We start from the raw sequence: 26,527 nt of genomic DNA on the forward strand, positions 1-26,527 counted from the left end.
CTTGGGTAATGACTAGAAAAAAAGCCGAACAGATCAAGGAAGCTGGTGTGATGGTGGAAGAGCTGGGGAGGGGTCAATGCCACAGAGCAAGTGCCGCAGGGGTCAGCGCATTCCAAATTCCACGCCCAGCCCCCCAGCGGAGCCCTGCAGTTAGGAGGGAGAGGGGCTGCCTGGGAGCAGCTCAGCATGAGGATGGTTCTGTGAAACAATAGACTCATCTCCTTCTGGGGGAGGCGTATAATCCTGTCAGACATAGCCGTACTAAACGATGACGCATTTGGGGTGATTTTTAATTTCTTCTTTATTTTTTAAAAAAGCATTTTTTATGGTTTTTTTTTTTTCCTTCAAAAACTTCTCCAATACATAAAAAAAATTTCCCGTCCTTAGCACTTCTTTCTTGCCTCCTTCTCCCCTGCTCCTGGTACCATCTGCCTACAAGACCCTGATGACGAAACCTTCTCAGATGGAGATCAGGAAGCTGGAGGGGGTTGAGGGTTTGAAGGAAGGTGGTTACTGGTCAAAAGGAGAAGTTGATTTGCACAAAAATATAAACCATGGAGGGTGAGACCAGCACATACACAAATGGATTGATCTACAATCCACATAGAAAAAAATAGACCCCAATTGTCATTTTACATTTGCAATATTATACAAAATAATATATATTTTTTAAACAACACATGCACACACACACACACACATACACACACAAACACACACAAGGTGCCAGTAGCCCCTCTGCACTTCTGCTTGTGGGGACAGGGGTGTCAGTAGGCGAAGATGACGTGATAGGTGACCTGGTGGCCGTTGTCCCAGGCATAGAGCAGGCGGTCCTTGGGGTTGTAGTCTATCTGGGTGGTGTAGGAGTACTCATTCTCAAACAGCAGCCTGGGGACGATCTGGGTGTTGGTGTGGGTGTCGAAGGCGTAGGAGATGTTGGCGTTGCGCTGGTTGTGGCTGTCCACGGCATACAGCACCCCGCAGATGACAAAGCAGTTGCCGTAGAGGTTCCTCCGGAGCCCCGTGCGCCACGTGGTCTCCTTCTGCGTGCTCAGGTCCACGGCGTTGAGCTTGCTCAGCACGATGACCTCCTGGCTGAAGCCCTCGTCGTCCAGGGCAGGGTAGATGAGCCACAGCCCATTCTCGTCCACAGCAAAGTCCACGTCCGAGTGGCCCTGCCACCGCCAGGGCGTGGCCTCCTCATAGGCTACGTCGTGGAGCATGGCCCAGGCGGCCACGTAGCGCTGCTTCAGGTCGTACTTGATGATGTTGCGGGTGAAGGCCCGGTTGTAGTAGAAGGCACCGTTGTACACCACGTGGCCCGTGCCAATCCAGCTGTAGGGGAGCTTGTAGGAATTGCTCCAGCGACCTGTGGGCGTGAGAAGGCGGGAGGCTTCAGGGCGATGGTGCAGTGACAGCCGCCAGGCGGGGAGGGCGGGGGCGCATCCCAAAGGGAGGGGCTGCGCCATGGGCTTGGGGTCTGGAACCCTGGGTTTGTGACTTGGCTCTGCCACGTCCTACTTGTGTGAGGCACCCTCATCTGTCATGTATAAATGACAATTCCTGCTCCCCTCATTGAGCTACTACAAGGATCCAGATGCTAACATACATGAACATGGTTTGTAAACAGTCAAGGGCCACAGGAAAGGGAAGATGTATCACTGCTGTCTTCTGGACCGGACTTCAGGTTGTCCCATGTCTCAGGGGCTGGAAGATGAAAGGGGGTGTGGAAGAGGGACATCCTGTTGCTAGAAGTGCCCTTTACCATCAGAAGAAGGTTTTGCCCTTCTTTCCCACTGTCTCCACCTCGGGTGATCTGGTCACGTTTAAAACAGAGGACAGCGGGGAAGGAAGACCCGCCCTTGAGCTGGACCTGTAGCGCATACCTTGTTTGAAGTTCTCCAGGTTCCGGAACTCTACCAGGGTGTTGCCATAGTAATAGTTGGTTACGTAAATCCGCTCATCTTTGGCCAAGGGGTCCTTCATCCAGGCCCCCTCATTCCGCCCATACGTGTTCTGTGTAATCGGCCCTGTGATGGTGGAGAGGGTGTCCTTGCACCTTCCTGATGGGGGAGAGGGGGATGGAGGGGTTAGGCTGATCAAAGAATGCCCCACCCCTAGGACCCTTGCAGGCTGCCCGTCCTGGAGTCTGAACCCCTCCACAGGCTTCTACAGTCCTGGGTAACCAACCTACCACCAGATGTTTGCTCAGCATCCTCCCCTGCTGTTCCTCTCATCTATCCAAGATGTGCTCAGCCACTCAATTGTGTCCGACTCTTTGGGACCCCGTGGGCTGTAGCCCACCAGGCTCCTCTGTCTATGGGATTCCTCAGGCAAGGATACTGGAGTCGGGTGCCATCTCTGACACCAAGAGATTTTCCCGACCCAGGGATCGAACCTGCATCTCATCTGTCTCCTGCATTGGCAGCCAGGCTCTTTGCCACTAGCACCACCAGGGAAGCTCCCTCTTTATCCTATAGCCTACTCTTACGAAGCCGTCTACTGCCACCATCCTGGGCACATTCATGCCACCACGCTTTGCTCCTGCTGACCTCTTCTCAGTCCTACAAACTCATCCCTCAGGGATCTAAGCTCCCATGTGCTTTTCTGACACCACTTTCTCCGTCTGAAAAACCATTCTATCCCCCACTGGATGGATCCTGCTCCCACAGTATCATGAATGCACCTCTCTTATGGGACAGGTCCCCTTCTCTTTCGACAATGCTTGTGCATCTCTGTCCGGATTCAATGCCCATCCCCACCTCAAGCATGAACCCCAGGGGGAGGAGTGGCTGTCCCTTTTGTGTCCTTGCTCCTCAGAGCACAGTGTCTACAGGCTGTGGGCCCTGGGCAGCTGCTCTGAAACCTGGGTGAATACACGGCAGCATGAGAAAGCTGGCCAGAGGAGGGGACCCTGCCAGACCAGGAGCACAGAGCTTCCCAGCCACGGGGTGGCCCAAGGCGGTTGGCCCAGACCAGCAGCAGAGAGCAGGCCTGCCTGTGCAGTGGGCGCCATGTCCCTGAGGCCCACCTGCTGGGCCCAAGAGAGCTGTCCTCAAGCCTACGCCCCTGTGAGCAGGGTGCCTGGACCCCATTCTGGGAATTGGAGAGGCCTGGGACCGAGTTCCCACATAACGAGCTTGTTCTGGGCTGTAGGAGCCTCCTTCAAAGGTCAGGTCTGCTTTAGCAGGACAGGCACTCTGCCATGCCCTCCTGAGTGACCCCCTGAGAAGTCCTCAAAGGCCACTAGAATCACGTGTGTGTGTGTGTGTGTGTGTGTGTGCTCAGTTGCTCAGTCGTGTTCGACTCTTTACGATCCCACAGACTGTAGCCCGCCAGGCCCCTCTGTCCATGGGATTCTCCAGGCAAGAATACTGGAGTGGATTGCTGTTTCCTCCTCCAGGGGATCTTCCTGCCCAAGGGATCACAACCCCATCTCTTGCATCTCCTGCATTGGCAGGCGGATTCTCTACCACTGTGCCACCTGCGAAGCCCCATAGACATGCTGGGTTCTAAATCAAATCGAAAGCCTGCCTGCAATGCTTACTATGCAGTATTAGTATATTGAACATGGCCCCGAATGATACTAAAATAATGTGACCACTTACTGAGAGCATGTCTTTTTGCTCTTTTTGTCTCTGCACTAATGGGTTATGAAGGAGACGGGAAGAGAGGGATGTGGGAAGAGCTGATTAACCCAGCTTTTACAACTTCCTCCTCCTCTCTGGTGGCTTAGATGATAAGAATCCGCCTACAATGTAGAAGACCTGGGTTCGATCCCTGGGTCAGGAAGATCCCCTGGAGAAGGGAATGGCTACGCACTCCAGTATTCTTATCAGGAGAATTCCATGGACAGAGAAACCTGCTGGGCTACAGTCCATGGGGTCACAGAGAGTCGGACATGAATGAGCAGCTAACACTGTGACTTTACACTCTTCCTCCTCCTGGCAGCTGGGACCAGCAGAGCACCCCCTCCCCAGCCTGCCATCACACTGGCTCACAGATCGGCAGCAGTGATGAGCGGGATCTGCCCCTGACACTCACACAAGACCAAAGAGCAGATTCAGGGCCCTCTCAACTCCAGGCCACCTCTGTTTCCAAACTGTTCCAATCTGTTCCATCCCTCCTGCTCCCCCATTAGTGGTCTGAGCTGGCAGGACGGGGGCAGGCGCTGTGCCCTTGGCCCTGCGCCTGGGGCAGCCAGGCGTCTGAAAGCAGGATAAACATTGTTTCCCAGGCAGGCCGCACAGTTGGGTGCAATTGGCAGGGTTCAGGCATCTCTGTGTGGGGTTTATTAGGTCCTGGTCTGACAGAGAGGGGATGGTTTTGGTCTCTGTAAGACAAACAACAGAGCCTACCAGCCAAAGCCTCATTCCCCCACAACTGAGCTCATCTGCTCAAGACAATAAAACAGAAGAAGCTGGCTGGGCCTGGGCAGCAGAGTTCTGATGGAAAATATCTCATTCCCTGGCGCTGAGTGGGACCCTGGCTGCCAGCGGAGAAGCTGTGCTTCCTCAGAACTAAGGTGAGCGCTAGCGTGCCATGCCCAGAGAGGGGCATTTTTACTTGCCCGCTTCCCCTGGAAAAGCCCACTGAGAACCCAACTCCCTGCATCAGAGGCAGAGCCCAGGCAATACCCAGAGCCTCGCAAGTGGCTGGGAGAGGCCAGGAGTTTCTGTCAGGGGCTCTATGGCTATGCCACCTTCCTGCCCGGATGCGGAAACTGCAGATGAGCTCTTGGAAACTGGGACTCATCTAAGCTTCAATGCACTGCATTGCCCAGGCAGCTTCCAAACCCCTACAGGGTTCTGTCTCAGCACTAAGGCTCTGCGGTGATAGGGCCTTAATGTGAAGTTAGAGAACGTGCCCTCCCACCGATTTGCAGCCAGAGGTCTGGCATTGCTCTTGGTCCTGCTACAGACCCCCGAGGGCTATGTTACAGACCCCCGAGGGCTGTGTTACAGAGCTTTCATTTCTTCCACAGAAAAACAGACAAAATATATGCCCTCCCTACATCATGAGCACACTTGGAGAATGCACTCTGATGATGGTATGGCAAGCTGAGTGTTGTCTTCCAAAGGTATCCAACTCTTAATCCTGGAACCTGTGAACGGGACTACATATGGCAAAAGAGAGTTTGCCAACATGATTACATCAGGGATGCTGTGATGGAGGGAGGCCAGGGGACGGGGGAGACTAGCCTGTGTTATTCAGAGGGGTCCTAATCACAGTCATAAGTATCCTCGTAGTAGGGAGGCAGAGGGAGATTTGACTGCGGAAGAGGAGGCAACCTGAAGATGGAAGCAAAAGAAGGATGATGAGGAGGCCCCAAGCCAAGGAGTGCGGGCAGCCACCTGAGACTAGAAAAAGCAAAGACTGGACCATCCCTTGGAGCCTCAGGAAACAACCAGTCTCCTGACAGCTTGATTTTAGCCCTGAAAGACTCATTTCAGCCTTCTAGCCTCCAGAACATTCGAGAATAAATTTCTATTGTTTAAGCCATTAAGTTTGTGGTAATTTGTTACAGGAGGCATAGGAAACTAAAACAGATGGAGTCTGCTTCTGGAGTCAAGCATCTTTATTTCTGTAGGAAGAAGGGACACCCAGGACCTCAGGATGTATCACCATATGCCCTCAGATAGAGCAAATGCCAGCAACACACAGTGGGGTGCAGCACAGGCAGAAACAAAGTGATGGGTGTGTGTGGCCTGGGAGCCTGTGAAGACAGGTCCAAGGGGGGCCGGCAAGCCACGAGGCCCAGGCCCATCACTACGGTCAGAGTCTGGGGCTGTTACGATGCTCGCACCCTTGGCAGCAAACTGTCAGCCCTGGAGAGAAGAAGCCATGTGTTTATTCCTTTTCAAGGGTAATGAGAGAAAGAAGGGAGACAGTTCAAAGGCACCGTGGAGAAAAGAGAATGCTTCTGCCTGCAGCTCAGAAGTTCTCCCCCAAAGTATGGTGACAGGGAACATTTCCTAAGCTGTCTCTATGTACTAACTCATCTCATCATCAGTGGTCCTGGGAGACAGCTGGCCCTGCTTCAAAGATTCCCAGGCTCTGGGGATGGGATGGGGAGGGAGAGGGTGCAAGATGGGGAACACATGTACACCCGTGGCGGATCCATGTCAATGTATGGCAAAACCAATACAATATTGTAAAGTAATTAGCCTCCAAAAAAAAAAATAATAATAATAATTAAATTTAATTTTTTAAAAAAGATGGCAGACAGCATATATAATAGGCCTTCCTCCTGCCTAAAATGCTATGAAGTCATGACAAATTTGATATGGTAAATTAGCATGCTTCATTTTTAAAATAATCTTTTGATCTCTCTCTTCCGTTAAGTGGTTGCCCAAGTGATGTGGTCACTTGGAGTACTTGAAGATATGATAATTCTCTTTCAGGAGAGCACGTATATAATGTATAAAAATTTTGCTATTATAATTAAAACCGCCACTTGAGAGGAAATGAATGATTTTGCTGTAGCTGAACCAAATGTGTTAGATGATTAAACCTCCTGCAAAGGAGATTTATGCACAGAGAGGGTTCCTTCTTTATAGAAGTTAACTATGGTAAATACCTACCATTTTTCATAATTTCACCTTCTCCGGTGAAAAGATTTTTTATTTGTCCCTTCAACAACTTAAGTAAAATGTAGAAGTTCTAGCCCTACTTGACTAAAACAAAACAATAACAACAAAAATAACTTGGAGGGAAAATGTTTCTGTGGGCCAGAAACATTTCTATCATAGTGCTTTCTAAATTTCTTTATTTGCAGATGGGGTAGCCCTCACATGTAAAATACCATCTATGAACCAGGAATAGAGGATAGAGACAGGACCGCGAAATCAACCTGTTGGTCCCAAACTCATTCTCTAGTGTTTTACCCTTTGCTGTTGTTCAGTTGCTAAATTATGTTCAACTCTTTGCAACCTGATGGATGGTACAGCAGTCTTCCCTGTCCTTCACTGTCTCCTAGAGTCTGCTCAAATTCATGTCCACTGAGTCGATGATGCTAGCCAACCATCTCGTCCTGTTTTTTCCTTAAGCTCCGGTTGTATTTGAAATAGTTTCCCCCTGATATCTGTGGGGGATTGGTTCCAGGAGTCCTGATGGATAATAAAATTTGCAGAGACTCAAGACCATCATGTAAAATGTCTCAGGACAATGAATACAGTGCAGCTTCCACATGTCAGAGTTACTCATCCTCAGATTCAACCAACTATGGTCCGAGGATACAGAAGGCCATTTGAGTGCATTTCTTTGAAGCTAAAGGACATCTTGCCTTATCTATTATATGTATTATCTTCTAAAATGTTTATAGGTTAACAACAACAAAAAAAAGGTTCCCAGGGTCTGATGGGGCTTTTCCTCTCAGCACATCAAGCTGCTCAATCTTGCCATCTAACACAAAGAAGTCAGCACACAAGAGGCCCCCTCCGCCCTCTAGGGCTCCCAGCTGTGGCTGTCACGTGGCAGGCCTCCCCTGCAGGGTGGAGCAGCCCCGACACACTCCTCTGCCCCTCCCCGATGGCTGCCTTAACGCTTGCGCAGTCAGCAGTGTCCACTGGGGATGCTCTCTGGCCCTTTCATCCTAGCCAAGCCTGTCTTGTGCACCCGCCCCCCCGCACACACTCGGTTTTCCTGCCCGTCTCTCCTGGTTCCCACTCGCCGCCCAGGTCAGACTGTCTTTGGCTGGTTCTCTCTTCTGCCCACCTTTCAGATGTCACCTCTCAGAGCCCCAGCTTCAGCCCCTCGTCTTCCTCTTCCTGCGCTCCCTGGGCACACTTGGCTGTCACTCAGCCCAGACTTTGTTTCTGAGTGCCAGGTGGCCACCCCCTTATGAGACCCTTCCCTCCTGAGTGCCCTCCTGATTCCTCAAACTTAATGGATTCAAAAAGGAATTCACTTGCTTCAGTTCACAGCCCTCTCCTCCTACACTTCCTGTCCGGGAGAAAGGCACGGCGCACCATTCTCCAAGCCGAGAGTCTTGGTTCTCCCTGCTGTCCACCTCTCCACGCATGGCCCCGTTGGCCTCCGTCTCCCACCTCTTCACTTCTCAGCTCTTCCACTCCACCTCTGTGCTTAGCTGAGACCTCACTGTCCCTCGCCCGGATCACTCCAGTTACACTGGATGCTATGGCTCAGCTCTAACCCCTTCTAACCCATCCACCGCCTGCCCCCAGAAGTCCTGAGCTGCTTTTCTGCTTAAACCCTTAACTCACCATCACCAACTGCTGCAGGAAGCCCTAGGTCCTACCCCAGCACATCAGCCCCCCTTCAATGCCATCACTTCTTGCCATCTCCCCTCAATCAGAGTTCTCAAACTCAAATGCCTCTCGGGGCCAGGTGCGATGGAAATGGGTGAAGCAGGCTGAGTATAAAAGGATGAGTAACAACAGAGACGGGTGGACTGGAAGAGCAGCTGACCTAAGGCATTCGAGTTTAAGGCTGACAAGACATCTTGGGGGTGCATTTGGCCCTCGGGTTGCCAGCTTTGAGATCTCTTGCCCATACCTAACTGCTCATACTCGCCATGGTGCCATGCCTGGAGGTAGCTTCATGGACAGGTGAACCGGGCAATCACCTTTTTAAAGCTCCGCTATTGCCATGTTGTAATTCTTAATCATTTTAGTTTGGATTTTTATTTTATAGTCAGAGTCTAATAGTACAATGGGGCCTGTGCTTGAGCAGAGGACACAGTACATGTGCCCCCCTTCCTATGGCCCATTTGCGTGCAGGGGACACCGGTGGGCCCACTGCTTGTTCGGTTACAGTGACATCCAGAGATTCAGACAAGCAGGTGTGTTGTCCTGGTGACTGAGTGCACAGGGCATCACAGCCCCAGAGGCCACACTTGCCATTCTAAACAGAACCTTGAATGCAGAAAGAAGGCAGCGGTATGCTAGGAACCATATGTAACCAAGTAATCCCATTATATTCTTTCTTACTTGTGTTATTTCCTTGGAGCAGACAATAACTCATGCTGAAAATGTTATAGATGAGGGAAAGATAGGGCAACTCACAGTTCCTTTTCTTTTGTTCAGGGAGCCGAATGTAGGGAGTGGGGGAAGATTGTAAGCATATTAAGAAGAGAAACAGATGAGTTTGTTTTGTGCCGCATTTTCACTGGTCTGCTTGAAACAAATTACACAGAAACATAGGAGCCGTGAAGAACAAACTGTATCATCTTGGTGGACTCCACACACGAGTTAAATGATCTTACCTTTGCATTGAAAACTGGTATGCACAATATAAACATGAATGATAAAATTCACGCCAGTTATTTAACTTTTTAAAAAAATATTTCTTTACTTACAATGGCATGAAGTAGCAAAGAAAAAAACAAGTGAAAGAGAGAAAGTCAGAGAAGAAAGGAAACGGCTTTATATTCACTATCTTCAATGACACTTTCCATCTTGCTTTTTGAACTGGGGCTCCATGTTTTCATTTTGCACTGGGCTCAACAAAATGTGTAGTCAGCCCTAACTAAACTGGTCCACTGCTGGGGCTCTTGTTGACTCTGGTCCTTCTTATTGCAATGCCACCTTTCTTCCTGGCTGGTTTTGTCTCATCCCTCAAGACATCTAGGTCAACTTCTCTTTCCAGAAGAGAGCCCCTCTGACCGCAAAGCACTCTGTGCTCACCCCCCCTGAGTTGAAACTGGGTTTGCCAGGTGGCTCAGTGGTAATCAATTTACCTGCCAATGCAGGAGCCACAGGAGATGTGGGTTCAAACCCTGGGTTGGGAAGATCCCCTGGAGGAGGAAATGGCAATGCACTCCAGTTTTCTTGCCTGGAGAATCCTATGGACAGAAGAGCCTGGCGGTCTACAGTCCACGGGGTCGCAGAGTCAGGCATGAATGAACGGCTGAAAGCTACCCACCACCTGAACTGAAACTGTGTTTCTGGGTCTCATAGACGAGCTTGTGCACAACTCCAGGTCAGGGACCCTGCCTCACCTGCTTTTGTAGGACCAACACCTACAGCGCCTGCACATCGTCAACACTCAGTACTGTCCTTCAACTGAGTACTGACAAAAGAGTGTGCTCCTCTGCTTATAACCTTCTCTAACACCTTTAGATCGAAGTCCTCATGTCTTACTCCCTTCATCATCAGGCCCTCTCCCTTATGTCTCCTGGTCTGTGCCAGCACCGTGGGAGCCCTTCAAAACCCCTGCAGAGGCTCACGCTGTCAGCTCTGCCCTGGTGACCACACCTGGAGATGGGGCTCCACAGTCAGAACCAGAGACAGCCTGCCCTGGACCACATTCCTTGCCAGACCTGTCCACTCTAGTCCCTGCAGCCCCTCCTGGTGATACCTCCGTGGAAGTGGCCAGCGCGGCGGGGCTGGGTGACTCAGGAGTGGCCTGTATCCTTGTAGACAGGCACAGACTCTCCCTTACCCACTTACACGGAGCCGCTCCGCTTTATATTTGTGTTTCTAGGGCCAGCGGCCTCTGTATTCTGACAGAGGCTCCTTGTGGTTTCAGGGGCCTGGTGAGCTGATCAGCAAAGTGAGAGCGGAGTGTCTGTGGAGCTGGGGCTGGGAAAGGTGCCTGTCAAGAGACTCCGGGCCACCGACGGGACAGTCCTTGGTACTGGGTCTGGGTGCTGCGGAGGCTGCGGCCGGCACCGCCCTGCCTGTGTCGGCGCCACCTTCCTCAGGCCGTCTCGTGCCCACCACCAGCTTGGCCGGCCAGGCCTTGGGGGTTGTTACGGCCAGTTACTCTGTGGAAGAGGCGGTCTTCATGGGATCACATTTCTAGGTTCAGCCATGAGGCAGGCTCTCTGGTATCGCTGTCATCCCGACTGTCCTCTTCGCTCCTCCCCGCTCCCCACTCTGCCCCACACCAGCCTCTCCCACAATGCGCATCACAGCCCTTAAGGTCTGGGGCTCTGAAAAGCTGCGGCCATGGGGCACCCATGTTCTCGTCCTCTGTGGCAGCCTGACCAGAGCTCCCCACACCACCGAGGATGGTGACCAGTCCCCTCCCTTCCCTCCTGGAGCCCGGCTCCCATCACTGATGGTGTTTTTCCTCTCTTGTCCTCGAGCAGCTATGCTTTGGCCAAAAGTTAATCCTGATTTGTTTGTTTCTGGAATTTTTCTGAGCGTCTTACAATTCCCTTGGGGAAACTGGTAGACATTTTAGGGCATCACAAAACCAGGTTTGGAAACCACAGGATAGGATGTTCCTTCTAAAAGCAGCCCCGTTTAAAACCACTCAAACAGCTGACACTCGAAATTGCCAGGCTCATTTAACAGCAAACAACCTTTCGCAGGTAGCAAGTCAGTGGTGTGTGTTGGTTTCAGACAAATGATTCTTATTTAACTGAAGGCTATGTATAGTCTTACTTGGCCAGGCACAGGCAGGCAGGAAGTGTGCTAAGAAGGTTCCAGAAAAGAAATCCCATCCACACTAACAGCAGTCTGAGAGAAGCATGTGGCAGCAATACATGATTGGAAATGATTCCTGAGAAAACCTGCCAAGACTCCACCTGCCTTCTCTCTGTGCCACCTGCTCTTTTCATCCGTTGGCGTTTGAAGAAGCACTTATATCTGTGTCTGTGTCCCTGTGTTTTTTACCTCAGTAGATACAAGAGGCAAGAATCCCAGATCTTCTGGAAAAAACCCTACAGGCCAGTCTTTAAGCAGAAGCTGACATCCTCTGTGTAAGACAGATGGATAAAGTAGATGTGGCCCATACATACTATGGAATAATACTCAGCTGGTAAAAAGAATGAAATAATGCCATTTGCAGCAACATGGATGGACCTGGAGTTTACCATACGAAGTGAAATAAGTCAGAGAGAGACAAATATCGAAATCTAAAACAAAATGATACAAATGAGCTTATTTACAAAACAGAAACAGAGTCACAGAGAATGAGTTTATAATTATCAGGGGAAAGGTTGAGGGGAAGGGACAATTAGGGAGTATGGGACGTTTACACACTTCTGTATTTAAAACAGATAACTAACAAGGACCTACTGTATATATGGTACAGGGAACTCTGCTCAATATTCTGTAAGAACCTAAATGGGAAAAGAGTTTGAGTACGAATTGGTATCGATACTTGTATAAATGAATCACTTTGCTGCACACCGGAAACTAACATAACATTGTTAATCAACTGTATTCCAATATAAAATAAAAATGAGGAAAAAAGAACCCCAGCTCTTTTGGAAAATCCCCCAGGCCAGTCTTTAAGCAGAAGCTGACGTCCTCTGCTGTATAGTGGCTCAGTTGTGTCCGACTCCTTCGCCACCCCATGGACTCTAGTCCGCCAGGCTCCTCTGTCCGTGGAAGTCCCCAGGCAAGAATACTGGAGTGGGTTGCCATTTCCTTCCCCAGGGGATCTTCCCGACCCAGGGATTGTCTCCTGTGTCTCCTGCATTGGCAAGCGGGTTCTCTACTGCTGAGCCCCCAGGGAAGCCCCTCTGTGACAACGTGATTCTGGTCGAACAGAATATTGCACCACAAGAGAAAGTGTATCCCGCCTCCTGCTCCTCTGCCAGGCAAACAACTGTCGGGACACAGGGTTTCTCTTGTCTGGGCACCAGCATCTCAGTCAGGCTAACGAAGGAGGCGGAGTCCTGAGACCTAAGAACTCCAGAAAGATGCACGTTGGAAAAGCACGGGGGCGGGCGACACCCAGGGGAGGCAGGCGGGTTGTGGAGACAGTGGAGAACTCATCGGCTGAAAGTGAAAGTGCGAGTAGCTTAGTCGTGTCTGACTCTGCAACCCTAAGGACTGTGGCCCATCAGGCTCGTCTGTCCATGGCATTCTCCAGGCAAGGATACTGGAGTGGGTAGCCATGCCCTTCTCCAGGGGATCTTCCCATCCCAGGGATCGAACTCAGGTCTCTTGCATTACAGGCAGACTCTTTACTACCTGAGCCTCCAGGGAAGCCCCTCTCCTACTGGCTAGGAAGTCACCAAGGAAAGCATTTCCAGCCGGGCAAGCACCATCCCTGGGGACATACAAGGAGTGTGGACCTGCCTGCTGCCTGTACTCCACCAGTCTGTGGGGGGACAGTGGTGGGCAGCTGGCTAAGTTTCTGGAGGAACTGCCCCTGTCACCCGAGTGGTAGACGTGCGGGGGCCCTGGGGAGTGCACACCCGTGGCAATGGGGAGATGGGGTCCTGGGCTCAGGGTCTGTGGGCCCATGAGCAAGGTCAAGGCTGCCCAGAGCCAGTGTGGAAATGGACCCTTTGCTCGGACCCCGGGGCATTCTGCAGAAATTGAGCAAGACCCACAGCTTCAGAGCTGATTCTCCATACGGTGAGAAATGGATCTTCTATTCTGGGGTCAGCTTGCTCCCACCGTGACAGTGAAAGGGAAGAAAAGAAAAACATTCTTTCCTCCCACCCCAACCTCTGTGGCTCTAGAACTGTCTTCTTGCTTAGCTTCCTCCTGGCCAAGGTTCATGAGATTTTGCCCTCCATGTGACTGGACCTTGTTATTACTCTGGGATTTTTTTTTCACCCAATAAGAATTCCATGCTATATCACAGCCTGATACACTTACTACAGGATATAACGAGCTACAGTGGAAGCCCAAGAATACTGGAGAGGGTAGCCTATCCCTTCTCCAGCAGATCTTCCCGACCCAGGAATCAAACTGGAGTCCCCTGCATTACAGGTGGGTTCTTCACCAACTGAGCTATCCAGGATTCCCAATTGAGGCAGCAATCTTTAGTAAATTTCTAATTTATGAGACCCCCAGAAGGGCAGAGATTTGGCCAAGGTCACACAGCTCTCTGCAGCAGGGACTAGGCTACAACCAGGCGTCTGGCGGCTGGTAGGTGCTCCTACCAACATCTGTCTGGCATGGCTGGCACCTCATCCTGAGGAGGAACTGGGAAAGAGGCTGCCAAGGGGGCTGAAAATGGGAAGGGAAAGAAAGGTATAAATGCAAATCGCATCTCTGTCAAATTAAGTTATTTTTAATGAAATTACTATTCATTCGGAGAAGGCAATGGCACCCCACTCCAGCACTCTTGCCTGGAAAACCCCATGGACGGAGGAGCCTGGTAGGCTGCAGTCCATGGGGTCGCGAAGAGTCGGACACGACTGAGCAACTTCACTTTCACTTTTCACTTTCATGCACTGGAGAAGGAAATGGCAACCCACTCCAGTGTTCTTGCCTGGAGGATCCCAGGGACAGTGAAGCCTGATGGGCTGTCGTCTGTGGGGACACACAGAGTCGGACACGACTGAAGCGACTTAGCAGCAGTGTTATTTTTCAATCAGTATTGATGGTGACTTAATGAACGTTTAAGTCTTTTTGAAAAAGCCATCAGTGGCCAAGTCCCACTTCCTTTCCTAGTTGCACCCCTTCCCCCCATCCCCACCCACAGAAACACACACACACACACACGTTCACGTTTCACTGTTCTCAGAGTCATCTTACGGCCATGGAGCGCCCAGGCACAGAACAGGCTATATTCTCTGTTTCTGGAACACACCCTGTTCAGTTAGACCTACCCAGTCAGAAGACTTTCCTTTTCCACTTAGCAAACTCCTGTTGATCCTTCAAAACTCAGCTCAAAGGATACCTTCTTAGAAAAGCTTTCCCAGCCTTCTTAGCTGCCAGGCAACCTGCTGCTCCCTCTGCCCTTGTCTCTCCACTCCCCTGTGACGTCACTTATCACACGATGCCATGATGTTCCCATGCTTTCTAAGGCCAGGGGCTAATGAGATTTGTTCCCTGGGGCTCACTATTTCCCTGATCCGTCCTCTAATACTCTGGGATCCCCCTGCCTACACACACATAAGAATCTCTTGTTAGTTCATGGCCTGGTAAACATCCTGCAGAAAATGTAGTCATCACCAAACAACCAAATATCCAACACCCATCACAAAGCCTAGTGCACCAGCATTTGACAAATGTTTATAAAATGGCACATTTTGAATATAGACCCTAGATGTTAAAACTGATCATTGCCCAAGGCGTAACTCCACTTGCCTTTCTTTATGAAGCGGTTGGAGCATCTGACTCCCCCCTCTCCTTTCAAGCTATTTCCAGGCTCAGCCTTTGACTTGAGCAGGAGACCCAAGCCAGGTGGAGCGGACTCACCTATGACGTTCCGTATGTCATCTTCTTCCTCGGGGCTCAGGGTGGGGCCAGGGGGCACGGTGCCCTGCACGGCAGTAGAGTCTTTCCCTGGTGAATCTGTCCTGGCTGGAGGCAGAGGCACTGGGGCTGCGTGCGTCGCCTCTGCAAACGCATCCTCAGGGGCCACTGACGGAGGAGCTGAGGCTGGTGGTCGCTGGGTGGCTGTGCGGGCCACGGTGGTGGCTGGTACCTGAGTAAAAGGTGTAGGGACTGCCTCCCCCGTGGGATCTGGAGACGCTGAGGTCGTCGGGAGCGGTGTTGAGAATTGTTCGACTGAGGCGGAGACCGTAGGGTCAGGGGCGCTGGGAGCTGAGGTGGAGGCCGGCGGCCGGGCGGAGGGCAGGGCTGTGGTCGGAGGGCCAGCACTGGTGGTGCCAGCATCAGCTGTCACAGCGGCACTGTGCCCGGTGGCTGCTGGCCTCCGGGTGGTGCTGGTCAGCAGCTGGTTGTGTCTCAGAAGCTGATCTTCAATCAGCAAATCCATTCCGTGTTCACCACTGAAAAATTCGTCTTCTGGGAAACAAACACAGGTGCCTTTGTGACTCAGGAGTCAGCACCATGTGGTATGTGGCAGATTAATGATACCCTGATTTATTATTTTTTTATTTTTTAAATTAATTAATTAATTTTAATTGAGGATAATTACTTTACAATATTGTGATGGCTTTTGCCGTACATCATGAACCGGCCATAGGATACCCTGTTTCAAAGTGGAGCCCAGGTGGGATCTAGAAGAAGAAGGTGACAGGAGCACATATGGAAGCATTTCCTGGAGGGTCTCTCTGAACAGTCTGCCTCCACCCACCACCCAGGGACCACAGCCAAGGGCTACAAAACCTGGGAGGAAGTTAGTCACTCACTCAGTAGTTATCAATGGAGCACGTACAGCAGCGAGCCTTCACGGAGCTTCTGTCTAATGGTGGAATCGCCAAACATTAGACAGACTGTCTCCTTGAAGGTGTTATGAGGAAAGGTCTAGTAGGGTGAGCGGAAGTGGGGGGATGGGAAACTTGCAGTCATGGATAAGTGGTCAAGATGAGACTCAGTGGGATGGGGAGAGGAGCAGAGGCTTGAAGGAGTGTGGGAGGTAACCAAGCAGGTGACAGGGGAGGAGTATTCTAGGGAGAAACAGCAGCAGTGCAAAGGCCCTGGGGCCGGAACACAGCTGCTGAGGCTGAGGAGCAGTGAGGTGGGCAGAGGTCAGAGGGAACACAGCCAGGTCATGGAGGGCTTGGCTGCTGTGTTTGGACTTCAGTTTTTATCCTGCGTGAAATGGGGGAGTCTGCAGGGTTTTGAGCAGAAAAGGAATACTAAGATGGAGTGTTTTCTTAGGACACAAAGAGGTCTAACCACAAAAGACATAATTGGTCAACTGGATTTTATCTGCTCATCAAAAACATCATTAAAGAACTAAAGATACAAGCCATGGGCAGAATAAAATATTAGTATCTGCAATACAAAGGATTTGTCCCAGAATATAAAAACCCCACAAATCCATTATTTATTTTGGCCATGTTGAGTGGCTTGTGGGATCTCCGTTCCCTGACAAGGGATTGAACCTGGGCCACAGGAGTGAACGCTCCAAATCCTAACCACTAGACCACCAGGGAACCCCACAAATCAATAAATTAAAATGTTACACAGTTAAAAATGGGCAAACTGATTATGCCAGCGACTAGGGGAGCAGAATCTATCAGGAGGCAGCTGAGGGGGACCGGATGGGAGGAAGCAGCATAGCAGGGAGAGGGAAGAGCTGGGCCTCCTGGGTGCTGGGCAGGGACAGACAGACGAAAAGGAGGGGCCGGTGGCAGGGAAGAGCCCAGGAAGAGGAAGTGTAGGGGAAACAAGATGAAGATGAGGTGAAAAGGAGTATCTATTTTCTGTGAAAGAGTGAGAAGGAAAGAGTGAAAGGGTAGGTGCTACAGTCTCGGTCAGGAAGCCCAGGGTCCCCCGAGAAAGAGCAGGCGGGAGAGGCCACTGTGTGTCTCTGAGTGGGTCACCCCTCCATGCCTCAGTGTGTGCATTTGAGAACGGGGGCACTGAGGCCCCTTCCGGCTCAGCCACACTCCGCCTTGTGGTCCTCTGCAGGCCCAGAGAAGGCAAGTGACTTGCCCCAGGGTGCTCAGCAAGCTGTGAGGAAAGGCAGGAAGGACTCTGGATAATTTGTAACTGCAGGTAATTCTCAGGTAACCAGGCTGGCTCTTGCGGGGCCATAGTAGTAACCAAACTGCCGAAGGCGGGTGTGGCTCGCGGGAAATGCCCCTCCAGAGTCCAAATGGTGACTCCCTCCCTGCCCTGCCTCTGGGGGGCCGCCCTGCTGACCCCAACTCACGATGCTCTTCGATGTCATTCTCTTCCTCAGGGTCCTTGGCTTTGTAGTAGGTGATGCCCCGGATTACGGTAGGCCTGGAGGCTGGCCGGCCCCTCAGGTGGACCTGTCTCTGCAGGGGTCGCTGTGGCTTCACCACCTCTGGCGGAGCCAGTGGCCGCGTCTGCAGGAGCTTGATGGATTTGATCTGTTGGGACACGGTTTCTTCCTGCAGAAACCTCTCTTCATACTGCTCCTCAGAGGGGACACAAGGGAAGGTCAGGCTACTGGTCAGACAGGCAGGGGTCAGGCAGAGGCAATGCTAGAGTCAAGGCCATCCTAGTCACAACAGCTAATCCTAAAAGCACTTCCTAAGCCAGGCACTGTTCATCTTCTTGTCAGCCCCATAAAGGATGAACCATTTTTAATCATTCCCATTTACAAATTGGAAAACTGAGGCACAGGGAGGTTATGTAAATCACCCAAGGTCCCACAGCAGGTAAGTGGTAGAGGCAGGATTTGAACCCAGGCAATGGCACCCACTCCAGTACTCTTGCCTGGAAAACCCCACGGACAGAGGAGCCTGGTGGGCTGCAGTCCATGGGGTTGCTAAGAGTCGGACACAACTGAGCGACTTCCCTTTCACTTTTCACTTTCCTGCATTGAGAAGGAAATGGCAGCCCACTCCAGTGTTCCTGCCTAGAGAATCCCAGGGATGGCAGAGCCTGGTGGGCTGCCGTCTGTGGGGTCGCACAGAGTCGGACACGACTGAAGCGACTTAGCAGCAGCAGCAGCAGCAGTCTGACTCTAGACTCTGACTTTAACCTCCATGCTATACTTCCCAGAGAGTGCAGCTGTCCTCTCAGCTCTGGCCTAGAGATGCTGGGTGCCTCAGATCTCATGCAGTTGTTTGTAATGAAATCTATGTGGTTGGAACATGAAGTGTGTTAGTCATGCAGTCGTGTCTGACTCTTTGTGACCCCATAAACTGTAGCCCGCCAGGCTTTTCTGTCCATGGGATTTTCCAGGCAAGATTACTAGAGTGGGTTGCCATTCCCTTTTCCAGGGGATCTTCCCGACCCAGGGATGGAACCTGGGTCTCCTTCATTGTAGGCAGATTCCTTACCATCTGAGCCACCAGGGAATCCTGGCATAAGAAGGCTGAGGGCTAAGATGCACACCTCAGGATAAGGCATGACTGCTTTTCCTTGTGCTGTTGGAACAAACTGCCCCAAGCCCTCCCTAATGCAGAATAAAGTCCAAAGTCCTTGACCTGGCACTGAGAACTCAAAGCGACTTGACCCAGCTCAGCCTTCTTCTCTCTTGCTCCACCCCCAGGCTCCCCACCCTTGGTATTCCAGGCACTTGGGTGACTCCTGAACTGCTTGGCTCTCCCAAACTGCTGGGTCTTTGCTCAGATTGTTTTCTCTGTCTGGAAGGCCACTCCCTTCCCCCCATATAGCCATTTATTGAAATCTACCCACTTTTTAAGGCCTGGTTAAAATCTCAGGACCCCAAGGAAATACTCCTAAACCTTTTCATTTAGAATTAATCTTTCCCAATCCTCACTTTGCAGCAGAAACTTCTAAGTGACTATCCAAACACCCTGCTTCCTTTTCCTAACTTAATGAGAAACTGGTTTTGTGGGAGTGGTCCTGGGACTAAGTTCTGGCTATTAAAGTAGAAGTAGAAGTTGGTGGGAAGAGCTTTTGGAAAAGTTCCTTAAAACATGGGGCTGACTCAGCTGGAAGACATCGTTTGCACTTTTCCTCATTTCTTTAGCCAGGAGAATGTGGGCAGGATGGCTGGAGCTGAGCAGTCATCTTGTGACCACGAGGGGATTTTTCAAGATGGACATCACCAATGACATCTCACAGCTAACTATACCAGCCCTGGGCCACCTGCCTCCAGAACTCTTTTACATAACAGAACAACAAACCCCTATATTGTTTAATGCACAATATTTTGGTCTCTTACTCAAAGCTGAACACAACTCCTAATGGATAAAACTCTATAGTATTATAACACCTCTCCCATCCCACCTTCCACAGGAATTTCTTAAGAACATTGTCTCTATAAACTATGAGCAATTGGAAGAGCAGAGACAATCTCTTGTCCATCTCTGATTCCCCTGAATATATGTACCTTAATATTTGTTAAACTGAATTTCTGAATCATAACAAATCCCAAAGAACTGTCTACACTTGTGACTGCCACTGGGATTTTTGTCAAATCAAATGATGCTTTAAAGTAGGTAGCCTATGACCTGGGCATCATGATGGTACCAAAAAAAGGCCTCTGCGATGATTACGGTCACACAGAAGGACCGTCCTGTCCATTCATCCTGGGCTCTGACCTCTTGCATCCACAGTGCGGCAGAGTCCCTGGGCACTGCCTTGGTCCATCCAGTCATAGTCCCTCACCCAGGATCACAACGGCCCATTTTTGAAAACAAACGGGCTTGGGCACAGGGCCTGTGAGCTGGCTGTGCTCCAGTGCAGAGCCACCAGACAGGGCCAGTGGCTCCATCAGTAAAGCAAGCGTGGACCACGGGAGGTGTGGCCCACCTCTGCTCTCATGAGGACTTTGAACGGCTGAATTATGAAGAGGTCACTCTTTGTAGTCACCTAAGCCCTGAAAGCTCCTCTTCTTGCCAGGAGGAGGTGGGTGAGCTCCCTTAAATCCTCGGTGAAATCTGCCCAGAGAGCAGAGCCCACTTGGAAACAAAACCTCTGTCCCTTTGATGCTCAGTCCTGAGAGGCAGAGCAGGACCTTTGAGCTCCCTGAACGTCAGCTGTCAGGGATCCAGCTGTCAAGACAACTTTTTCATTCTGCCTAGGAAGAAGCAAATCAGATTCTTGTTCTGACCTTTAAAATCTGGCCTGGAGAAAATCTGGAGTCCTCATTCCCCACCACACCCTGGGTCTGTACTGGTTTTCCCGTGACAAAAGACTTTATCCAGATGGCACTGCAGACAGGGAAGCTCCTAAACATGTGTTCTTCACTCCCCATGCTGACCCACTCCTGGAGAACAGGGGACACTTTCCAGCAGCCTCCCCTTGCCGGGGCCAGAGAGCTGCCCAGAAGAAGCAGGCAGACGTGTGCCCTGGGCAGCCCTCACTCCCGCTAACTGCCCCTCCCCCACTGCCCATGGTTTGCTGGGGAGGTGATCGCCACTAGAAGTGCAGGGAATACTTGGCTGCTGGTGGTGGCATTTTACTGAACAACTATTATGGGCAGACGTGTCCCTTCATATTCCTTTTAACCTGTAAAACAATGAGGCAAGACAGATACTATTATCCACGTTTTACAGATGAGTAAAGAGAGGTTCAGAGTCATTCAGCAATCTGGTTGACAGGTAGTCAATTAAGTGAGAGAGCACTTATTAAGTCATGTATGTGCACGCTAAGTCACTTCAGTCATGTCTGACTCTGCAACCCTATTGGACGGTAGCCCTCCTGGCTCCTCTGTCTGTGGGATTCTCCAGGCAAGAATACTGGAGTGAGTTGCCATTTCCTGCTCCTTATTAAGTCATAAGGCTATTAAATAACCCAGGGCTGCCTGCCTTCAGAGCCTGTGATCCACCTTGATATAGCTACACTGTGCTCAGCTGTCACCACAGGACTAACTCATCTGCCATCCAAAAAGTCCTCAGGGCCGTGGTCTGGCTGGTGTCCAGAAGACTTGGGGATTCCTCATTTCCCATAGGAAAGAGCTGCCTGGGAGGCTGACAAGAGGCCCCAGTCCTCAACTCAGACGCCACAGGCCATCTAATTGCCAGACCTTGGTTTCCCTCTGCATTGCAAAAGCAAGTTGTCATTTCTTCGTGGCAAACCCCAGGAACTGTCTCTAATTCCAGACTTTTAGGGATGAGCGGGAACTGCAGTTCCCTCTCCCAGCCAAGGAGATGGAGCAAGACCGTGGACAGCCTCTGCCAGAGAACATATAATTTCCTTGGATTCGCTGGCGACAGGCTGCACGGGGCAGCAGCAGCCCCCAAGTTTTGGTTTCCTCTCTCTGTTAAACTGTTGTATGACTTCAACTCCTGGTGTCCCATGTTTCCAATCCCACCCTGACCTCTCCACCCAGCCCCCAGAGCCCCCTACCAACCCTCCAGGCATGGACCTTCTTGGAAAGACACCTCCAACAAAGTGCCATTCACCATTCCAAAAAACCCTGACATAGTCCATAAAAACCTTGAAAATAACAACCAAACCCAGACACCCCTCTTTACCCCCTTTTCAACACGGGGCTCACTAAAGAGACAGGAAAAGGGAGAGGAAGATTCTAGCCTTGTCTCCTTCACCTCGCCCCTCTTTCTGGTCCTGCCCTGGCCCTGGCTACCCCCACCACTACCCTGGTTTGGGTGGATTGTGCTAACCTCAGCAGTGTGTGAATGGGGATTTCAGGAAGGAGCAAGGTTTGCTGAGCAAGGAGAAAAAGAGTTTGGTGTGTTTGATTTGGTTTGCTGTTTACCCTCAGGAAATCTGAGCTGGGCTCCTGAACATACCACATAATGTGTCATCACGACAACTGATGGAATTCTCAAGCTCAGCCGACTGGGAAATTGGAGCCAGAGAGGACTGAAGTCAGGGAGCGCCTGATTCCACTGAGCGGCTGGACCGGCAGATGATGCCACACGGGCGGTGATAGGAGCCACTGGGCCCCAGGTCTGATGAACCCAGGGCGCCTCCAGTTTCCGTTAAAGTGCAAATGTCCTCTGGCTCTTTGGTTTACAAGTTCAGACTAGCTCAGGGGTGACCCACCAAGCAGACTAAACATACGCTCAGTCACTGGCGTGTCGAGAACACCCAAAAATGAGAATAAAAATAATTTTTGAAGATATGATATTTCCAAAAAACCATCAATGGAGTCATCATGGGCTAAGCCAGAAAATTACTGGCCTTCCTTATACTTATTTTCTGGTTTGGAAATGGGTTTATTTCAAGTTACAAATTGGGCGGGGTGCAGGCACCAGACCCTCTTCAGGGCCTCTTGTCTCCAAAGTCCTAATCTGCCTGCTCTTCCGCCTTTGGAACACATGCCCGAGGTTCCCCAAACCCACAGCTGCTGCCTGCTTGGCACCACTTGGGGGAATTTCTTTGCTCAAGAGTTCCAAGCCCACAGGCCTAACCTTACTTCCTCTCTTACCCTGATTCTTAACAACCAAGGCAACAAATCCTTTGCAGCTACACTTCCCAGCCCTTTTCAATGTCACAGCACATAGAGCCACAAGTTCAGGGGTCTGCTGTCACTGTCCCAGACCCTCTCAACCCACACCCTGCCCGCCTGCCCCAGGCTGAGGGGATCCCGCAATGGGTCACCTGAAATCCACTCTCTGCTGTCCACCAGCAACCCGTGGCCCAGGAAAAGTAAGCATGACGTTTCTTAGCTGTCGCTATTCCATGTTGGCCAGGGACCCCTTTCATACCACTTTATCCAGACCTGCCTTGCTGATAGCATCCACACTCTGCAAGTCCTGCTACCAGAATTTACCTGTTTCCTCTTTCGTTATTTTAGGGGTAGCTCTGGTTTCACAGGCAGCAATTTAGGAGATAACACATAAATAATAATATATATAACTGTTGGCACATAATATAACTTGGTAAGCAGAGCCAAAAGAAACAGGTATCAGATGGGGAGGTATTTTTAAGCAAATAGGCTCTTTGGCATCACCCAAATCACATTAGGTAGTGTTTCATTTCATCGCACCAACCCAGACACTGCTGAGTGGGAAGAGGCAGAGACTTGAGACCCCTGTCACCACTTCCCGGCTGAGCCATGGGGACCGTTCCTGGATCTGCTCCCTTTTCTGCAAAGTGAGGGTACTGATGTCGGCCTCAGCTGCCTTCCAGAGCTGGGGTGAGGACCATGTGGTGTGATGGATGATGAAAGTACTAGTACATCACAAAGTCCCTAACAAATAGGGAGGACCACACAGCTGACTGCTTCCAAACTGGGACTCTTCTGAGAGTGACAGGAGTTATTAGTGATCATGCCGGGACAGCAGGAGTAAACTAGGATGGTCCCAGACAAGCCACCTAACTTATAAATGCAAGGGATGTTCAAAACGGCAGGATGAAGTATAATACAAAGAGGGCCCGATTCTCAGGAGACCCAGGGCCCGATTCTCAGGATACCCAGATCTGAGTGCTGGCTTCAACACTGGCTGAACCTCTCAGGGCTTCAGTGTAAAGTGCGATGGGGTCCACTTCTGCCCCGTCAGACCAATGGGATGGTTGAGTAGATGGAATGAGACCATGCCCGTGGGAGGCTGGAGTCCGAAGGCTCCATGCACCTGCGAGGGGGTGGGCATACACTTTCCGGAGGGCTATGGTCAGAGCCCCCCGGAGGCTGGGGCTGTACCTCGGGGTGGGTGTAGGCTGCAGCCGCGTCCCTCTGCAGGGCCGAGCGGATGTCCGGAATGCTGTCCAGGATGTTCTTGGAGCAGTTCTCTTTGCCTCGCTTGTTCATCTCAGTTCGAATTTCTTCCACGTCCTCTCTGATCTGCTCATTTTCCTTGGTGAGGTTTTTAGATATTTCCTAGCAAGAGAGAAAATTTTTAAAAGGGAGTTGTTTAAAGTGCTCTGAGGACAAGCAGGAGGGAGCTGGCAGCCACCTCCTGCTCAGAGCCCAGAGACTCAACAGGCAGGTTGAGAAACCAACCAGAAACCACAGGGGCCCTCGGGAGTGTCCAGCCCTGTGTTGAGGACCGGCGCTAGGACTCAGGTGGCATCTCCAGGGCAGCTTGGCTCCAGTGTGTCCACGACTGGAAATGCTTCCCAATACCACCACGGCTTTCCTAATAATAATACTGTCGTGTCCCCGAGCTACTGGGACACCTGCTATTTTTCCATCCTGTGTACACAGTATGCTCCTACCAGTGATGAGTAACATTACAGAAGAATTCCATTTGCTTGCATCCCCCCACATGTGGACCAATGGCTCAATTAATGAAAGAAGGATTTTCGAGGCAATTTTAAAAGAGGTGGTCAAAGAAATCTACTTAATCTGCTTTTCTAATAAGCACAAACTATTCTTTTGAGCACTTTAAAAAAATATTTTTAAAATTGAATTCTAGTTGATTTACAATATTGTATTAGCTTCAGGCGTACAGCAAAGTGATTCAGTTACAGACATACACATTTTTTTCAGATTATTTTCCATTACAGGTTATTACAAGATATTGACTATAGTTCCCTGTGCTGTGCAGTAAATCCTTATTGCTTCTCTATTTCATGTATAGTAGTTTGTGTCTGTTAATCCCATATTCCTAATTTATCCCCTCTGCTTCTCCCCTTGGGTAAACATGAGTTTGGTTAGTATGTCTGTGAATCTGTTTCTGTTTTTTATATAGATTCCTTTGTATTGTTTTTTAGATTCTACATATAAGCGATTTCATGTCCTACTTGTTTTTGTCTGACTTAGTTTGATATTCTCTAGATGCATCCACGTTGCGGCAAATGGCAACATTTCACCCTTTAAAAATATTTGTCGACTTGTTTTTGACTGCGCTGGGTTTCCGCTGCTGTGGCTGGGCTTTCTCTAGTTGCAGCGAGTGGGGGCCACTCTAGCCGTGGTGCACAGGCTTCTCATCGCAGGGCTCCTCTTGCTGCAGAGCGTGGGCTCTAGGCACACGGGCTTCAGCAGCTGCGGTGCACAGGCTTCACTGCTTTACAGCATGTGGGATCTTCCCAGACCAGGGATCAAACCCGTGACCTAGCACTGGCAGGTGTGTTCTTAACCACTGGACCACGAGGGAAACCCCTTCACCCTTTTTTTTATGGCTCCCCCGCATTTAAAAGCATTATTTACATAGGAAATTGATAGGCTGGCTTTAAACTTTCCTATTTACATATCAAATGTTTCCCTAAATGACCCCTACTTGGCGAATTACCCATGTTCCAGATATACTTCATACCAGAAAGGACCAAAGCTACATTTCTATCAACCAACACTGGTAAGTACCTCCTGTGTGTCTAGGGTACCGTATGGCAGAAAGAAATCCTCTTAATTCTTCTGGTGTTCCTGTCCTGGGATGGGAGGTGGGGGTGGGTTCCATGGGGGACAACTGCAGTGGGGAAGACAGGGTCCCCACTGCAGGAAAAAGATAACCAACCACGTCAGGTTCTGTAAATGCCACAGAGGCATTCAAAGGGAGGGGCGGACGAGAGGCATCAGAGGCAGCATCCTGGAGAAGGTGAGGCTGAATGGGATTTGAATCTTGGGCAGCTGTCAACAGACTTAGAGGTACCCTTTCATCTCTAGTTATTTTTAGAGAAGTTTACTGCACTGAGATCTAATATTGTCCAGCATTGGCTCCCATTCCACAGTTTCCATGAACATCTGAATTTTTAGATGTGACGTTCTCCTTTGGGCCCTGTTTATGAGGATGATAGAGGAAGTAACCATGTAAACACAGAGGACGTATACACTTTCCATCTTTCTTTGACAGACAGATACAAGATGTGCAAAAGCTCAGACACTGCCAGGCACAGTCGGCAGTCTGGTAAGATGCCGCTGTTGTCCTAGAGGGATGCCACGGTGGCTCAGAGCTAGGGGGCGTATAGGCAGACTGTGACACCCAGACACTGCGGCTCCAGTGGCTCTACGTGGGCTGCCCAGAGGAGCCCACGAGGCGCTTGTTAAAACTAACCAGGCTCCAGACCACTGGCCATGCCATTCTGACAGCATTTCAGCACACGCCAAATTCTGAGCACTGGAAAGGCTCAATGTGTTCTGTGGGGCTAAAGCCAAGTCGGCCTTCCTAAGTATCACAGAACTAAGTATGAGAGCGAAAGCCCTTGAGAGGAGGTTGTTTCAAGAGTACCCGGAATGAGTGGCTTTACTGGATGTGTATCGTTCCTGAAAAGTGTTATCAGGGTCAGTCAAATGCAGTGGTTAAGAGCATGGATTCTGGAGGAAACCTTCCAGCTTACATTTCAATGGTGCTACTGCTGGACCTGTTATCTTGGGCAAATTACTTAAGCTCCCTGAGCTTCATTTGTCCATCTGTAAAACGGGGTTAACACTAGCACTCTCCCTGTGGGTTGTAATGAAGAATGAGTTAACATATGTGGAAGCTCATGGGACATGCTAA

At 50.5% G+C, this 26,527-nt stretch overlaps 1 protein-coding gene across 3 annotated transcripts in view; it reads right to left on the minus strand.

Moving 5' to 3' along the window:
• Positions 1-283: 283 nt before the first annotated feature.
• OLFML2B (olfactomedin like 2B) overlaps positions 284-26,527 on the minus strand; it is a 48,439-nt gene continuing 22,195 nt past the window's right edge. The window contains exons 4-8 of one of the 3 annotated variants that reach the window (XM_004002705.6): positions 23,794-23,970; positions 17,452-17,677; positions 15,081-15,632; positions 1,887-2,063; positions 284-1,369 (exon numbers count right to left, since the gene is read on the minus strand). In XM_004002705.6, coding sequence (XP_004002754.1) covers positions 768-1,369; positions 1,887-2,063; positions 15,081-15,632; positions 17,452-17,677; positions 23,794-23,970 — 1,734 coding nt within the window. In that variant the 3' untranslated portion in view covers positions 284-767. Of the gene's footprint in view, positions 1,370-1,886; positions 2,064-15,080; positions 15,633-17,451; positions 17,684-23,793; positions 23,971-26,527 lie in introns of all 3 variants that reach the window. The other 2 variants (XM_012185031.5, XM_012185028.5) reach the window with 2 other exon arrangements.

This window comes from Ovis aries, chromosome 1 (assembly GCF_016772045.2).
Source record: "Ovis aries strain OAR_USU_Benz2616 breed Rambouillet chromosome 1, ARS-UI_Ramb_v3.0, whole genome shotgun sequence".
Classification (NCBI taxonomy): Eukaryota; Metazoa; Chordata; class Mammalia; order Artiodactyla; family Bovidae; genus Ovis; species Ovis aries.